Below are 19,850 nucleotides of genomic sequence, written 5' to 3'. Positions count from 1 at the left end.
ACTGGTTATGTATCCTGAATGTTATAAGTGGCCACAAATGAATAAAAATTAATTTGAAAAGACAGTCACTGATGTGACTAAAACCAAAATTGCATTGGTTGAAAGTTAGGTATCTCCATTAACTGAACATCACTAAGAAATACTGAATGAAAATAAAATAAAAACACAAAAAGCGGGATGAAACAATATGCAATTTTTTTTTTTAATTTAACAAATAATGTATCTACTCTGAAATATTAAATCAGAGCTGTAATTATATAGTCTGGGGGTCATATATTTACAGGTTTTCTAAAATCCTCCTTGGCTGGAAAATGTATAAATGGCGTTATAATCTAGGTTTTCTAGCTATAACTCTTCTGATATGCTTTTGCATTACTCTCACTTCTTTAATTGTGGATTTATAAGTACTTCTGCAGCAGACTACTCCACAGTTAAATTGACAATATGTGAGTCTAAAATGTAAAATTGTTAGAATAATACTTATAATTAAGCTCCTTAAAAGTAAAACATCTGAATGCGGCTACTAATCTGTTAATATTAACAATGTGCCGTTTCCAAGTCAGTTGACTATTTACAATAACTTCAAGAAATTTTACTGAGCCCCTTTGTAGTCTGAATTCCAAGAAATTTGTTTTGTCCCTGATATTTATTGAAATTAAATTCAAAGATAATCACCACCTAATTCACTTTATATCATTTGCCACTGCAGAGGGCACTTTTTGACAAGCTCTATCCCTTCAACACAATTAGCACAAGACCAGCTGACCTTTAAACAAAATCTATGTTTGTTTTATAGTGATTTTCTCAGAAATTAATCATTAAAAATTTTATTCTAAAGTTTTATTTGCTTATTGGCAATTTTCAACTAATTTTTGGGAGTTGCAACAATTTTCTTGCAAATTACCAGATTCAGTTTTGGTGCCTGTTTTATTTGATTTTTAGGTCAACAAACACTTAAAACCACCACAAAACAAATTTAGAAAAAATTTCTTGGTTGCCAATAATTTCATTATAATTATATTGTTAAGAGTGTGTGTGGTATGATAAATCATGTCTACAATATTTTGTAAGAATATTGTGTATCTTTTAACACAAACCAGCTATATAATGGGTGTTAAAATTTAAATTTGTGTGAATGAGCCAAGATTATTTCAATGCCAGATTGTTAAAAAAAATAATTATAAAATATTCAGTTCTTTATAATCAGGCATGTTATATTTACATAAAGTAGGAATTATGGACAGGTAATAGGGGATGTGATTAGTTTGGATACTAGAATCTGCAGAAAATAGTACTGGGCTTTTGATCACACATATCAGTTTCTTATAGAGAAAACATTTTACAGTAAAATATTATAAACAATGTCTAAAGAATTTAAACATTAAAATACAGTACCTTTACATTGAATGTGTATTTTTATAATTAAGTTTAAAGTTTATATACAAAAAAAAAAGTTATTATTTTTGGTGCAAACTACGTGACACTTGCCAATTCTTTTACAGGTATTATTCTTTCTGTAAGGGCTACTGACCTTACCGACATCTAGGAATAATGTATTGGAAATTCTCTTAAGCAGAAAAATATACTAATAATAAATTTTAATCCATAGCTGAAAATGAAAGTTATCTATGTAGTTTACATATGATGTAAGAAACAAGCATATGCATTGGCGATTTAAATTTACCAAGGTTTTATTTAAAATGTATAATGACACAATCTTAATATATATCTATTATAAACAATGAATCTTTGCATATATTATATAATATAATATAATTATATAATATAATTGCATATATTAAAACAATAATGAAGATACAATTTTGGAACACAATTTTTGAAATTTTTTAAATCAAATTAACTTACTTGGAGCTACAAAAATTTTCCCTGTAATTTTGTCCACAGAAACATAATATGGTATTACTTTACATTTACAGTAAAAATCTGAATTTGGAAAAAATGTTATAAATACAAAAACTGTTGTTTTACATCAGTTTGCTTTTTCACAGAACACTCTGTGTACGGAATGCTATTATCATTCATGTACTTACCAAATATACTGCACTAAGTTAATTAAATCCCTGTGTTAGCTACTCTATGATATGCTATTAGTGCTTTGTCCATTATTAGTAATTTAGTAACACTATAGGAATGTCATTGACAATACTGTTAAACGAGACCTCAGTTAACAGACTCAGCTAATGCTTTCAAATGATTTTGTGGGGGCTCTAATTAAAAAAAGAATCTTACATGTAGCTGTAGCGCTTACCACCTTCAACGTACGATTCAATGACTTTTCCATGTTCAAAAAAATTTTCTTTAAATCCTTTTTTTATACAGTATTCTTCAGCTGTGCTGTCTCATTTTCATCTTACTTCATAAACATAAGACGCCATATCTGGGGAGTAAGCTGCTTGAAGAACCATGGGAATTAACATATTTTAGTAAAAAATTAAGGAATAGTTGTGGGATAGGGTGTCATGTGGAGTTTTTAATTATTATTCTGGCTTCAGTAATTCAGGTCTGCACTTTTGCGATGACTATCACAACCAAGATGAAAATAAATTCTTGACAATAATGTTTATTAATTTCCAACTTGCTAAAACATTTCTGGATGTAAAGTTTCCATATTAGTAAAATAAAAAGAAAACAAAAGTAATTAATGTCAGCATTAATTACTTTGATTCTGTTCTTCATCTTTCTTTTTCCTGTTTAGCCTAGTAACTACCTTTCAGATAATACTTCGGAGGATGATATGTTTGAGTGTAGTTTTGTACAGTCTCAGTTCGACCATTCCTGAGATGTGTGGTTAATTGAAACCCAACCACCAAAGAACACCAGTATCCATGATTTAGTATTCAAATCCGTGTAAAAATAACTGACTTTACTAGGACTTGAACGCTAGAACTCTCAGCTTCCAAATCAGCTGATTTGGGAAGACGTGTTCACCACTAGACCAACCCGGTGGGTTGCTCTTCATCTGTCTTGCCTTCTCTGACCTAGGAGAGTTTAAAGCTTCCAATGCAGTGACTGAGTCTTGGTGTCTGAATGCTAGACCGTACCTATGTCTCTACATTTTATCACCAATTATTATTATAATTTTAAGAAAGTCAATATCACTGTTGACAACCTAACATGTCCTATATAAAGTTGATTTTCTTCAATTGAAAATGGCTTGTGTACAAATTTTGGAGTTTACCTATATTTGGCTAAATCATCAGTTAAAAGTGCATATCCTGAATCTTCTGTAATACAAATGTTCAGTCTAATTAAATTCTGAAATCTTTCAATAACTTCAACATTTTGTTATTTTATGTATAACAGAATGCTCATCACTTTCCACTGAAGCAGAAACATTTTTGCAATTGTTGTACCTTTTTATTTGTGCAACCTTGTAGCATTGTTGCTAAATGCTTGACTGAATGTTACATATTGTTTCAGATTTGATATTACTGAGCTTATAGCAAAACTTGATTAAGCAGCATTTTTTAACACATTATCATTCATGAAAACATATAGCAAATGCATGATTAAAGTATGCATTTGCATGCTATTAATTTCCATTTAGCTGAAACATTTCTGGATATACAATTCTACAATAGTAAAATAAAAAGAAAACAAAGAATAAACAAACTAATTAACATCAGCAAGTAATTACTTTGACTCTGCTCTTCACCTGTCTTGCCTTCTTTGACCTTTGTTTTTCCTGTTTAGCCTCTGAGAATTACTGTTCTGGTATTAGTTCAGAGGATGAATGAGGATGATACGTATGAGTGTAAATGAAGTATAGTCTCGTACAGTTTCAGTTCGACCATTCCTGAGATGTGTAGTTAATTGAAACCCAACCACCAAAGAACACTGATATCCACAATCTAGTATTCAAATCCATATAAAAGTAACTGCCTTTACTAGGACTTGAATGCTGGAACTCTTGACTTCCAAATCAGCTTGATTTGGGAAGACACGTTTACCACTAGACCAACCCAGTGAGTTTGCCTTCTCTGACTTAGGAGAGTTTAAAGCTTCCAATAAAATGACTGAATTTTGGTGACTGGATTCTAGACCACACCCACGCCCCCACAATTCATCACTAGTTATTATGTATATTGGAAATTAATGTAGAAAATGCAAAAAATAACCCAAAGACTGATAATTTATTAACAATGTAACTAATGACCGTCATAAACTGTAAAATCACTCAAAGCCAAAAGAATCTTTTGTTTTGCAAAAGAAAAATGGAGTTTAACGGTACAGATTCTATGAAACATTTCCTTTTCAAACCACAATTAATAAAATTGTATATACTAAACTTCAATCTACTTATTTGTATGTTTAGAAAAAGCACATACTAGAATATAACCAATATGGGAAAGCTTAAAAAAAAAGCTTACATTACAGTTCCAGAACGGTATGAGCCTGAAACAACATATGAAAAAGTTGTAAAAACGTTATCTTGTTTTAAAAATATGATTATCAAATGAGCTACCAGCAAATGCTAGAAATATGTCAAAATCAAGGCCCCAAAAAAAGAGTTAAAAGAAAGGCTAATGGGAAAAATATTTTTCAGCAATAATGAGTATCTGATGAAGAAAGGGTGCTTGTAACAACAATGACAGTACTGTGGTTATTTTAACATTCTGCCAATCGCCATGAAGTAACAGAATCTGCTTCTTCCATTCTGAAGTTCCTGGATTTGAATCCCAGTGAGATTTTGTAATATTTTTACAAGCTATAAATACCTTTCTAAAAGTGGCTATAATAGTAGTTATTTATAATTTATATAAACACGATAGAGAAATAAATTTTTCTGGTGATAATATTCTTGTGATTTTTTTTTGCCTATATAACATATAAAAAAATGTTTATATTTAATTTTATGACTGGGATCACAAGCATAGGAGTATTAATATTTTATCAACTCTTTGCACAGCCCACTAAATCTTGCTTTATTAGCAGTTTTATAATAAAGCAATAAAAGTGTTTCAAAGAAAACTGTAGGTTTCAGCAAAGAACACAGCTCCCAAATAAATGTGCATAAGTTAAACGAAAATCACAAAATATGGTAAATTCTGCTTTAACATTACAATTTTTGTGGAAATAAAGAAGAATAACATCAGACGGAACATTTTATGTGCAAAATGTAAAAACCATGTTTCTTGGCTTTTTGAAGAACAAAATCTAACCACCAATATTTTATTATTTATAACCTACTAGAAGGTAGAATATGGAAATAAAATGATCCAATTTGCTTACATTTAGATATTATTGTTATAAATTACACCTTTAATGCAAGTATGAAATTTATATTACAATTTTTTATTTTGTAGCAGTAATTTGTCCAATAATTACAACTGCTTCAACATGTTAGTAGTAATAACAACATACTCATTGAAAGGGTAATTTGTAATTTTATCCATTAAGTTTTTACTTATCTGGAAATGAAAATTCCATATTGTCGGTCATCGAGAAATTTAAAAAAAATAACTATTATACCTCTATACTATCAGATAAGAAAGGAAATTTTATATAATTTTAATGATATGAAAATTAAACATGAGTGTTTTTGATGGAATTCAAATATATGGTACTGATATTTTATGGGTTTTTGGTAGGATAAGTAAATATTGTAATGTTTTCACAAGTGGGAAACTGTTAACAATAAAGCTGACCTTTCAACAGATTTTTGATAAGCCATTTTCGGTAAGAAAAAACTTCTGCAGATTTTGGTTTTCTTGAAAGTACAACAGCAGTAAAATGTAGTTCAGAATGTGGATCAAGATGACGACATAATACTAATTCTCTTCGCATGTTCCAAAATGTTGTAATATCTGGATTCAAAAGCAGTGCAGTTGTCAGAAAACGGCTTACTCGGCTTGGGTCTGAAAGAGGATAAAAATTTAACATTGAAAATAAGTAACACTAAGTGACCTTACCTATACAGATAGCATTAGTGTGGCTGAATTGTTAAAGTCTGATCCACTCATTTCAAGCTTGTATATGTCCTATCATTCAAGAAATATTCATTTGAAATATAAACACTATAGCATTTACAAGCATTTCTTTCTTCAACCAGTTCAAATGAAGGGTTGAAGAATCAATTTAGTCTTCCATTAATATTCCACTAGAAAAATAAAAAGTGGAATAGAGAAATACTTGTTTCATCATTAATTTAAAAAAAGGCAATAAAATCATTCAAATAAGATAAGTGTACTTTGATGTAAGGATGACTTCTATGATATTATTTCAGCTCTTCTATGAAATCTTCATCTCAGTTTTATTTTTGTGGCCTGGAGAATAGCAGTAAAAAAATATATCTGTTCAAGTCTGTTAATATCGGGGTTTTAAAGCTATTTCTCTTAAATCTGACTTACAGTAATGAATTACAAATAAAATGAAAGTGTAACTAACAGTTTTTCCTTACAAGTGTTCAATGAGGATCTTTTGTCATGAGGCAATCACCCAATTTAAACAACTAATAGAGATTTCATTACACTTAACCAGCATGTCTGGAGTAATGGAAGAAACTGCTCCTTCATTCTTGAGCTCAAACTGAGTAGATCTACCCAATTATTGAATAGCTACTGGAGGCAAATAACCAAGATCCTTAATAATAAATAATAAAATCCCCAGAGGAAAAAATTACATAGGGTTAGACTGGATGATGTAGGAGGTCACTGCAAACAAGTTCTGTCATAAAGTCCATGATAACCGATCCAGCAGTTATGCCAATCCCATACAGAGTTATGTCAGTGAGGAGGCACACCATCCATTTAATAGTATTCCTAATTTAATCCTGAAAAAAAAATCCTGATATTTTCCTGTTGCCAAATAAAAATTTCTGGTTCATATTGCAGTAGGAAAGAGCCTAGAATGAATCATATCCTTGTATTCATATACATATAACTCCTTTACACTTGCTTCATTGAAAAAGAACAACCAGTAAACTTGCTGTTCGAATTTGCTCAGAAAACATTGTGTGTTAACTTTTCACTAAGATGAAATGCTGACTCATCACTAAACATAAAATAATCAAGAAAGACATCTTCATGGCATAATATTTTGATTGAGAAGTTGGGACACAAGCCTATAACAGCTGTAAATGGTATGGACACATATGTAAACAAAATACAATACTATCAAAAATATTCTATACTGTCATCACCAGCATTGACGGTTCATGGCTGTCCTTCCTTACAGATTTTTAAGGACTACACAGGAAAAACTCTCTGATATGTTCAACATTTAATTCAGACACCCTTGCTTGTCCTGTACTCTTCCCTTTACACATACATCCAGTCGTCTAAAACTGATTATGTGAAGAATGTTGTCACATTGAGGATCACAATTAACCTTTCTACAGAACACACATTGAACTGTAACTATTCACATATAGCATGCTGAATAGTTTGCTTTCTGTTCAGGAGTCTTCAAATTTGCTACTGGTGCTGTCAAGCAGAAAGTTACAGAATCAATTTACAGCCATATACAGAATTAAAGCTATTTTTTGCTCTTTGATTCTTGCTTTAAATCACCTCTGTGAACCTCAAACAAGAAATATTAAAATCCCTATTTACTTTTTATACATCTGACACTACTAACAAACTTTATCAGTATCTACATATACACAGCATGTAGCCATTTACTGTTCTGTTGATTTGCACATTAAGTTCATTACTATTAAAGTAGGGTGAATTCACAGGGGAAACTCTTAATGAATAATTCCTTTATTATTATACAAACCTTTTTTTTTTTTATTAATTACAATAATTTAGCCAAAATGAACTTGTACAGAGGTAAACATGGATGAGGTATACAAGGTGTTTTAAGACTAGAATCAAAAATAAAAAAAGGGCAGTTTTTATTTATTCTGCATCTTTCTACTTGATAGCACAAATAGCAAAGATGGTGACTCCTGAACAGAAGCCTAACCTGTAAATATATACTTTTTAAATTTTAATTATGAAAAGCAAAAAAACTGATAATTTTTACAGCTGATTTTGGAGTGTATAGCAGAAGTTTTTTAGAAAAGAATTAATTTTTAACATACAAATAAAAATGATAGAAATCTTATTTTTCAATGGAAGAATAGCAATGTGTGGTATGAGGGTCAATCAAATATAAACTAGAATTTTGCCACATGAACTGAGGAAAGCAGTGAATGCGGGTAGTTAGTTGGATATGTGATGTGGAGGAGGAGCAACTGGTCATTCTCACCTAGGTTAAATACCGATATCAATAGCAAGAATGTCTGAGCAGGAGGTATCACATCCATTGTGCAATGAATTATAATCTGACTTCTCACCAAGTCAAATTCATTGAAATTTTGACTCTACTGTAGGCACAGTTTGGAGATGCCACTCCGTCAAAAACACTTAAGTTTTTGACAGGAATCAAAAGAAAATTTTTATTCATTCTGCATTTTTTAACTTGACGGCACCACTAGCAAAGATGGCGGCAACTCCTGAACAGAAAGCCTAACTTGTAAATATATATATTTTATAAATTTTAATTATGAAAAGCATAAATTGATAATATTTTTTGATTGGGCCAAAAAATGTTGAATGGCCACGATGCAATAGAGAATGATAATCAGAAATGTTGTCCACAGACCTGCACCAATAAAGATAACAATCAAGCCTTTCGTTACCTTGTGGTAGGTGATTGCCACTAAAACTGCATAAGAGATGGGCGTAAGTGTTGGGGGTGTGCATACAATGCTGTCAGGCACTCCTGGATACAGCACAGTATTGGCGAGGCTAGTTCTACTTCTTCTCACTGAGGTACAGAGAAATATCTGGAAAAACATCTGTCAGCAGCTTCTGAATTGAGGAAGAAGAAGAGGCATTTTGGACCGTATTATGGCTTGTGATGAGGTATGAGTCTACCACTACACCCTGAAAAGAGTATGGATTGGAGGAAAAGTGGGGTGGGGGACCAATCAACGACACTGGCACAATCAGCTGGAAAGGTTCTGGCAATGGTGTTTTGGGACTCAAAATGTGTGCTGCTGATTGATTTCCTGCACTAATGAAAGATTGTTAATGAGGCTTACAACTCAGCAGTTGGATGATGTCAGGGCTGCTTATTGTAAAAAATAACGCCGGCAACTGATCGGCGATGTCCTCCTTCATAGCAACGCATAGTCACATACAGCAGCTCAGACTTGTGATAAACTTGCTAAAATTATTGGACACCTCTTGAATACCCACCTGAGCCCCACAGGGAAGAGACCTGCTGTTGACGATTCGTCACCACACTACCGTCTCTGTTCCTAGCTCGGATGGGTTTTAGCAGATTGGCCTCTGTCAGGATGCCACCAATGCAAATGCCTCAGCAGGAATTTACGTGTATTTACAAAAGCTACTATATTGGCTTTGTATGGTCTCTTCCAACCAAAACCACCTACCATAACTTACGCCCACAACTACCAAATTAACTGATTCGCAGAAGTGCAATCCTCTAGCACTAAAGGTTTTACACAAAATATTTTCCTTTATCTAACTTCAATTAGACTATGGCACTCAGATCATTACTTGATTGAGTTTTCAAACATCAAAAATACTATCCTCATACCAACAAAACAAGTGTTGATTGCAATGTCAATTTTATCCTTCAATTCAATTTTTTTAAATACCCTCATTTACTTAAAAATCAAGAAACATATTTACAAATTTAATAAGCCTCTAATGAAAACATACCCTATCTCTCTCTGTTCTGGTCTGCTTTCAGGAGCAAGGTCAATGCCTACACCTTCCACACCGCAGCTCCATCACAGAGTTCTCCTCACATCTATCTCATCCTAACAGTGATTATCTCAACTAATCAGGGCTTGAAGCCAAAACGCCTATCTTGGTAAAGTAAGCACCCAGGCGGGCACCTCGGTTTCTGTTCTATTTATACATCTATAACAGCATCAGAACCCTACCCCCCGGCCATCCTTCACAGGGCTAAGAATCTAAGGAAGCCAGAAACCTTCCATTCCCTTTTGGTTTTCCAATTAACTTGCAGATCAAAACCGGAACTGATCCTTGCAAGCTGTCCAGCTACTTTGGTATGTTCAGCTTTGTACCTGGAGCAGACATATAAGACATGGCACATATCATCAATAGTCCTACACTCCGGACACAAGCCTCAGCTAATCAAATCAATTCTGGCCAACCTATCTCGAAAAGCATCATATCCAGAAAGAAACTGTGTAATATGCCGATTGCGGAAGTTCACCAACTACTGGCATACTTCTCACATCAGGAAAAATATCATATGTGTAATGGCCATTGGATGATTTAGTCCATCTGACCTACCATAAATGAAAAACTTTCGTCACCTATTTCTTTTATGCACCCAGAGGTAAGTTGGCCTACCTTCTTAGCATCACAATGTAATTGGCGCTAGGTCACAAGCATATCAATGGGCTTAATACCAGAAATAACAAGTACTGCCTCTTGTGAGACAGGCTTATAGGCACCAATCACAGGTGACAACAGGAGATGCTCAGCTTTAACAAAATATTTCAATAACATTTGTACCTCATTCAATGAGCCCAGACAGGTGCAGCATACAGCATTATAGCTTTGCATACATTCTTTATATAGAATATGCATGGCTCTGAAATTAAGACCCAACTGGGGTGAAATTCTCTCTGAGCACTGAAGAAAGATGAACTTTTTGGCAGGATATTGGAAGTGCTCCTTGAATTGAAGATTCTCATCAAGGATAACACCTAGATACTTCTGCAGCGGGGCATATCTAATGTGACGACCAGCCATTCAAAATACGTGAGGTTATCGTGTAACAGCTAGTCTGCCTTGGAGCAACATCATCATTATCTTCTCTGGGCTAAACACTATCTTACATAGCAAACACCACAACTGGAGTATCTTGCAAGTCTGGGCTGCCCTGAATTCAATTTCATTTAACCTCCTTCAACCAACAAATCTCCTTTAACCAACAAAAGCCCATCAGATGCACATGCAATGACACATCATTCAATGGGTAACCTCAAATTTGAGGTTACCCATTGAGTTAAAGAGTCGAATTCAACAACCCAGAGAAGGGGTCCTAAAATACTACCCTTCAAACAACCTTTAGATAGTGTTTTTCCTTCTTCTGAGATGCAATTTTGAAGAACAATGTCTTGATTGCTGAAATAATTATATAACACATTCAGCTCATTCTATGTTCAATTACGCTTCTGCAGTTGAAATAGGGCAGAGGGCCACCACAAATTATTAAAAGCCCCTGATACGTCAAAAAAAATTCCTAAGATACTCAGACTCACTGGAAGAAACAATGTTCATAACCAAAAGTAAAGCAGTTTCTATCCCCCCCTTGCTTGGGTGAAAACTATATTTATCATAAATCAACAACTTTCTAGAATTCAATCTATTAGTAATACGAAGATACAATACCTTCTCAATAACTGGCAGGAGCATTAAAGGGTTATAAGAGCAGCTCAGTGAGGTCCTTGTCACCACCTTTGAACAACAATTTTACAACAACTTTTTTCCAGCAAACAGGGAAATAGCCAACAAAGAGCATCCTATTAAAATTCCTAGTCAAAGTACAAACACAAACTCTGATAAAACAAATAAGGACCACCATGATTCCATTGAAACCTAGGGTGGCTCCATTGAATACCCATGATAGACTACAGACTTGTCACTGTATGATTTCCACATATTTGGTTTGTTGAAAAGAGCTTTAGGAGGGGAAAGATTTGAAGATATTGCCACAGTCAAGCATTATATGGGCAATTGATTGTAGGGGCAGCCATCTTGTTTTTTTGATGAGATTATCAGTTAGCTACCTATCCAGTGGAGAAAATATATTTCTGCTGAAGGAAACTGTATAGAAAAATAAGGTAATTTATTGGTAATTTTATCTAATATCAATAAAGCCATGTAAACAAATTCCAGTTTATTTTTGAATGACCCTTGTTTATAAATAGAATTAACAAAAAGCAAAAAATGTACTTTTCTTTCCTAATAGTAACTATTGATTTAAATAGTAATTACAAATTTTATATCAGAACTAATTTGCGTTAAGTATTATAATTATTAGTTTTTATTTACATTTAGTCAAGCTGAGAGAAATTATAATGTAACTGCTACAATGTAGGAAATACAATATATGTAATGTAACTGATATCTTGGACCATAAAGCAAAACACTGAATACTTAATTCCAGTAAATTGGCTGAAATATTTGTCTTTTTGTAACTGAACATCTATATATGCTGAATATATTGACCCTTGATCTTTGTTTATTAAGATAATAAATTAACACTTAAGGGGAATCTTCCCAACTCAATCTGTTTTACTACTTAAGCAGAAGTGTCATTAATTAAATCAAGTACTGGTTAAATTAGCCTCTAAAAACTCTTTTGAACCACTCTTAGCCAACAGGTAGTGAAGAAAATTAAGAAGAACTTAAGATTAGAAGAAATTAAGATAACTCTCTCATGACTACCACTAAATATTTAACTGCAAATGATTGGGTACACAGTAATGTAAATTTATTAAAAAAGTATCAATGGCTTATTCAACTTCAAAAACTCCATTCATCAAGAGAAAAAATTTCAGTTTTTTTTAATTTTTTGATAGAACTGATATTTTTTTAACTGCAGGATTATTCCGGTAAAAACATATTTTTAGTGGGAGGTTTTAATTTGATAGTTATGTAAAAAAAAGTATGCTATGTAGTATTAGAAGTAATTATTTTAAAATACATGGTATTAGATCTAATGCATTTGAAGGTAAGTGGTATTAGAACTCACTATTTTGTAAGATATATGGTATTAATCAGTGAATAACAAAGTTTAATCAGCAAAAAAAAAAAATGTTTATTAAACTTTTATTTTACTTTACTTCATTTAAATTATTTGAACTTTACAATACTTTTTTTTAGTTTCTGATGTTTTCATTTGGTCTCTAGTCTTTATAAAGCTGAGGAAGTTGAAACCTTTACTAACTGACTGGTCTGAGGTCTTCGTAGCAATTAATTACCGTATTTATTCGAGTACCCCCGCACTTTCTTGGAATTGGAGAGAAAAATAAGGGTGCAGGGCTTACTTGAAACATAGCCTTCAGTCAGGATAATTAAATGTAAAGTAAACGTTTTCTTAGAAGTACCTAAATTCAATCACATAAATATAGTTACATTAGGCTTTCGTTTATCAACACCGGATGCAGCTTATACAGAATACATCCTTAATTATTAACATCCTGTTCATATTATCAATAGGAACGAAGTTACGGTATTTTTATAAAACTGATTCATTCTGTATACGCTGCATCTGGTTCTAATGACACTACAGTTATAGTATCAGTTACCCATCATCATCTTGTCTATTCGCCATAGTCATTGTACTATTTGTATATGTGGATGGTTATGTGCATTTTATCTGTTTAGTTTATCTTGTAAAGTTTAATACGGTGATTTATTTTAATTACGGCATTAAAATGAGTGCAAAAGGACAGAGTCTACGATCTTACAGTAAATGATAAACTGTGCGTTATAGAAGAGGCTGAAAAAATTGGAAATCGGGTGGAAGAAAGAAAATTTGACATAGATGAAAGCTGCATTCGAGACTGGCATAAGAAGAAACAACTTCTGGTGAAAGGCATTGGTAATAAAAGGGCTTTTCGTGGTTTAAAACCAAAATACAGACATAGAAAAAAAATTGTATGACTGTTATGGAAAAAAGGAAATGTGGTTATGTTGTCACGACAGAAATGTGTCAATCATATGCTTGTGAAATCGCTAAATCATTGAATAAAGTTGATTTTAAAGCAAGCCATGGATGGAAAACATGATTTTTTGCATGAAATGATTTGTCAATAAGATGAAAGACGACCATTTCTCAATGACTTCCAGACGCTTATGAACAAAAAATATTGCATTTTCACAAATACATAAAAATCTTAGTAAAGATAAAAGCTATTTGCCTTCTCAAATAGGAAATTCTGATCAAACCCCCCATATATTTTGCCATTTCAAAAACCTTAAAAGGTTTTGCTGTAAACAAAAAAGGTGAAAAAAGTATTACGATTCGCACTGGTGGTAAAGAAAAACAAAGGCGTAATGTTATGCTTTGCATTATTTCTGATGGATCAAAATTACCTCTGTACATTGTTTTTAAAAGAAAAACTCTTCCTACCGTACAGGCAAATAGAGTTATTATCAGAGCACAGGAATCAGGTTGGATGGATGAAACCTTAATTTTAGATTGGATAAGGTGTGTATGGCAAAAGCGATCAGGAAATTTACTTCATAAAAAAAATACCGGTATGCTAGTAATGGATAGTTATCAGGGGCAGACGACTGATAAAGTGAAAGATATTTTAAAAAAGGGTATGACAGACCAGTAATAATTCCAGATGGATTGACATCTCTATTGCACTAGATGTCTGCATTAATAAACCGTTCAAATCTGCATTAAAACAACTATACAGTAAATGGATGGCTGATGAAAATTTCTTTCTCACACCTACAGGAAGAATCAAGTTTGGATAAAAGATGCTTGGGAAGGTATTTCCACGGAATTAGTAAGGAAAAGTTTTAAAAAATCCAGAATATCTAATGAACTTGATGATAGTGAAGGGATCACCTTTGGCAGAACGACGTGGAGACTACCAGTAACTCTTCTACAGACACTGACAATGACAGTGATTAATTAAAAATAAAATCCCATATTAAAACGTGTATTGAAATGATCCTTTTCAACATGATACTTTCTTTTCGTTTTACTGGCCTACTGATTCTGAACTAACTAGTACTTATGGTAATTAATTATTAATGTAATATTAATATTGTAATTTAAATTAACGAATTAAACGCTTTACTTTCTGAATATTTTCATATTTACATTTTTTTTTAATCATATCTGTTGCACTTTAAAATACTGGTATATACTGAAATTTTTTTTTTTTAGATTTTTGGTCTGGAAAATTGAGGTGTGGGGCTTATTTGTGGGCAAGGGGTACCCGAATAAATATGGTACATCAGTCATCAAAATGAAGTTTGTAAATTAAAAACCCATGTTTTGGAATATTAGTAACAACAGGATCACTTGGAACTCATTCAGGTTGAATGGAGTTATATTTGCTAATTTTAAAATAATCAAGAAAAAAATTTGTGTTTCAGGTATTTGACATCATATGGAGGAGGTCAACAGAGAAATGTAGTAGAGCATTGTAAATTATTTGCTTCCTTTCTGATAGGTGCAGCCATCACTGTATATTACAATTTTGAGTCTAAGGTTAATACATTTTTCTTGGAAATAATGAATAATACATAATATGAATGTATTGGCAAATAAGTAATTTTGTTTTATTAAACCAATAGTTTATACACTGATGATTAGCAAAGTTGAAAATACTAAAATTATAGGAACACAATCTAGCTCTTGTGATTGGTATAATTTTAACTACTTGCACGGCAGAAGTTATGCAGTAGATTTTACCTTCCGTTACTAATTTCTTATCATCTTTTTCCTTACAGGATCAATTTTTCTCTTTATAAGATCTCAAGTTTCTTTGCAAATATTATCTGCTTTTTTAAACACAATAAGTATAACACTGATCCTCAAGAGGACTAAAAAGTAATAAATTTAAGTCTTGAAAAATACTATTAAACACTGCTGCTATACTCACCTGTAGTTTACATGCATCAATCATTTTATATTCATTATACATTGTACGCTTTGGCTGCCAAATCGGTTCTAAATGTAGTTTTTTGGGGTCTTGTCTATAATGGTAGATAGTAGTTTCGGTAATTTCTCAAACACCAGCCTCCCTTTGTAATTCATTATTAGAGTTTTTGATGTTTAAAATTAAAGGCATTACCACTGATGTCTGTCATCAGTGGTAATCCATGGTGTTCTTTAGTTGCATTATTATGTTTTTTGCCCAACTGTGACCCATCCATTCATAAGTTCCCAAAATATTCAAGAAAATCTCATAAATTTATTTTAAACACTCTTGATATTTCAAAGTGCAAGTGAAGGTACCACTACACCCTAATGATGCTTTGATAGATCGCACAGCCTGTTAATATATCATGAAGGTGTAGCAGTGCCTTGTTTTTAGTTGCAGTTATTGTTATGTTAGAAGTCACAAATAGCTCTTTTCCTTTCCACGATAAATTCCAAAAGTTAGAGAAGTTATTTTTTCCATCGTCCTCTGAAAATTTCACAGTCTTTTAACACAAATTTTGACAGAACGAACAAGGAGCTGACAAGCCTTGCCTTTGGTTGTTGTTTTCCATTCCAATGAGTGACATTACAAACCAGAGTTGCACCAAGGGCCAATTTTCTTTTACAACTTTCAGAACTTGTTCTAGTTACTACCATCATGTTATAATTTTTATTCTAACAGCAGGTATGTAAGAAACACGATTATTCAACTTTCAATTCTAATACCATACATTTTAACAGGTAGTTTAAATACAGTTTTATACAAATTCGATCATAAATAAATCATATAAGTATGATCTACAATAATATTATTAATCTTACATGCTTATAAATAATGAAGAACTGCATTGTTGACAGTTGTTGTACTATGTAACATAATACAAGGGTAAGTCAATTATTATCCGCAATTTAGTTATATTTTTGTTTATGTTGGTAGTACTGTCATGTTGCGTAGATGACACATGTGTGGTTTAATTGTTATGTCTGTGCAGGTTTGATGCTGCTAGGTTAGTTCCATTATCGCTGCCCTGCTGTTAACCATGGCTGCTCTGCTTTCTGTTTGCAGCAAAGAAGAGCAACGTTCAGTGATCCATTTTTTGTGGTCAGAAGATGTATCAGGGGCCAAAATTCAATGAAGACTTTCGGTACAGTACAGGTACAGTGTGTTGCCACAACGGAATGTCTACAAATGGGCAGAAAAATTCAAAAATGGTCACACAAATGTTACGCACGACAAAGGAGCTGAATGACCGTTTACCACCACAAATGAGGAAAACATTGAGCATGCATGTGACAGGTTTTCTTAGACAGATGAGTAACTACTGATGAAGTGGCACATTGTCTGCAAATTAGGCACGGTTCTGCCTACGAAATCATCCACAACAGACTTGGCTTTCATAAAGTCTGTGCAAGATGGGTCCCAAAACAACTCACAGCTGCATAAACAAACACGCTTGGACATCTGCCAAAAACATTTGGATCACTATGGTAATGAACGGGACATCTTCTTAGACAGAATCATGACTGGTGATGAAACGTGGCCATCATTACGAGCTGGAGAGTAAAGGGCAGAGTATGGAATGGAAACATCTAAATTCACCCTGCAAAAAAAAAAGTTCAAGACCCAACAATCTGCAGGAAAACTGATGCTTACGGTTTTTTGGGACTCACAAGACCCAGTACTAGAACATTATAAGGAAAGGGGCACGACAATAAACAGTGCGTGTTATAGTGATATGCTTACTGCCAAGCTGACCTTCAATTCGAAGCAAACATTGAGGACTGCTGTCAAAAGGTGTTGTATTGTTGCACGACAATGCCTGTCCACACTGCTGAAACGCTTCAGAAACTCAACTTTGAAGTACTGGCTCATCCTCCATATAGTTCTGATCTTGCCTCTTCTGACTACCACTTGTTTGATCCACTCAAAGAGGCATTAAGTTGCCGTCGATTTACCTCGGACAAAACAGTGAAAGAAGCAGTGCATTCCTGGCTCACAGCTCAACCAAAAACCTTCTTTTATGATGGCACCAGGAAGCTTGTGCAACGAGGGACCAAGTGCATTGAAATGCAAGGGAACTATGTTGAAAAATGATGTACATGTAAGTTTCCTATTTGTATTGCAATAAAATTTATAACTACATTGCGGATACATACCCTCGTACATATCAAAATATATTTTTTACAAGTCTCTTTATAAGCTTTCTTGTTATCATCATATTTTAACAAAAAAAAAAAAAAAATTGAAAACTTTAACATTGGAAGAGGTACAAGTAATGATTGTAGTTTAAGCACACAAATCCAAATGATCCTGTACAATCCTGTACTATCAATTCTAGCCAATATTGGCAGTTATAAATAATTAACAATTTTAATTAGATTTGAGGCTAGGTTGATCTATCATAGAAAACTTGATAAGGGAATACTGCTAAGATTATTTACCTTACAATTCGGGTTAGTCCAATCAATTTGTTTGATGAATAGTGCACATATACATTAGTACTAAATGAATTATAAACAGAAGATGAAAACACTTAGAGCAAATAAACAAACCTTCTCGCTTCCATCTTTGCTGTCTTATATCCATTAAACGATTATATGAGTGATAGAAAACATGTCTGACACACCATGATTCAAGGCCCAAAGTGTGATTTTGAACGACAACAGGTGACTTATTTTCATTCAGTGTAACAGCTATTATTTCAAACTCTTTCCTAAAATCCAATAAACAGTACAAAAAATAAATGCAATAAAAAACCAGCAAATACTAAACAGTGCAAAAACATAATATTCACACCAGACAATTTAGCTTCTTTCATGTTGAGAGTGTGGTAGTGTAAATTTACCATGGTAAAATTAATTAATTACAATTTTTTCAGCAAGCTACATATTTGCTAGTTAGGCTGAAATGGAAATGGATGTCTGTAAATCACGATGAGGTAGGTAATAACTGTTATCTCAGGTCTCTTAGATTAGCAAAGGTGTGAGATTAGATATTTTTTATAATATATAAAGTCCTGGGCCTACCACTGAGATAAATGTCTGAACATGTCACATATTTCTGCCGAACAGAAAAAAGGTCTGCATGTTCTTTTCTTTGTAATTTAACTAAGAATAATAGACAAGCGTACTTTAAATACCATATTTTTTATCTGTAATCAGTAATACAACTGAACTTGAGGCAATGCAGCTGGCACAGATAATGAATTTAATAAATTAAACTAATTTTATTAAATATTCTTGCTTGTATGCAACCCCATTGCTCGCCAATTTTCTTACAAAAAAAAATTCTCAATTGATGTTGGTGGTGCCAGCAAAGTGGGATTAAAATTTGATTTTTATGGTAGCCAATCTAAAATATTCAATTCCTGATTTCATTATATGCTTTGAGTTTCAAGTCTGTTGAAAAATTACTTTGGCTTTCTCCATGGTCTTTCCTTTGACTTTATAATACATGCCTTGATTAATAAACACATCAAAGGAATGTTTAGGATTATTCTTATAGTCCATTGCTTCTTCTTTTTTTCTATTATTTTAATTAGAAGGGTAAGCAAGTATACATTTAACTTGAGAGGATTTGAGGTTTGGGACACATTACATTACTTACTAATGTCCTAGTTGACATACCATTTTGCATACAATTTTATAATTGACTGAACTTTTCACTTTTGTTGCTTAATTCCAATACAACTGTATGACTAATAAGTTTCAGCCACATGTGAGGATCCATATACAGAGTATTTATTGAATTAAGATTTCACACTTTTCTGAAAAGGAAGAGTAATAGTTTATACTCCAACTATATTGAGTTTTGAAGCTACTTCTAAAGTTAGAAAAAAGTAACCTTTAAATATTAAAACTTTTATTTTTATTACAACTTTTAACCAACTTCAAATGACAAATCTCATGCCACAAATATCAAAAATGGGGGAAAAGAGTAGAAAAAATTTAATTTAAAAAAAGTATAATTTTTCTTCAACAATGTATAATGTACTAACTAATAATGTAGCACCCGGCCATGATTTTTCTTACAATTACTCCTATTTTAATTTTCTGTAGGAATATAACTTTTACACCAAGTGAAGAACCTATGAAGTTTGATCCAATAAACCAAAATTTATTAAGGAATAAAGTAAAAAAAATAAGAAGATACCTTA

General features: G+C 32.7%; 1 protein-coding gene across 1 annotated transcript in view; it reads right to left on the bottom strand.

Annotated features, from left to right (window-relative positions):
* temp (protein prenyltransferase alpha subunit repeat-containing protein tempura) overlaps positions 1–19,850 on the bottom strand; it is a 34,087-nt gene that overhangs the window by 8,167 nt on the left and 6,070 nt on the right. The window contains exons 2-3 of the mRNA XM_075375282.1: positions 18,247–18,407; positions 5,670–5,879 (exon numbers count right to left, since the gene is read on the bottom strand). Coding sequence (XP_075231397.1) covers positions 5,670–5,879; positions 18,247–18,407 — 371 coding nt within the window. The remainder of the gene's footprint in view (positions 1–5,669; positions 5,880–18,246; positions 18,408–19,850) is intronic.

This window comes from Lycorma delicatula, chromosome 1, assembly GCF_047948215.1.
Source record: "Lycorma delicatula isolate Av1 chromosome 1, ASM4794821v1, whole genome shotgun sequence".
Taxonomy (NCBI): domain Eukaryota; kingdom Metazoa; phylum Arthropoda; class Insecta; order Hemiptera; family Fulgoridae; genus Lycorma; species Lycorma delicatula.
Note: the sequence above shows the minus strand (reverse complement) of the source record. Positions and strands in the feature narration are given on the sequence as shown.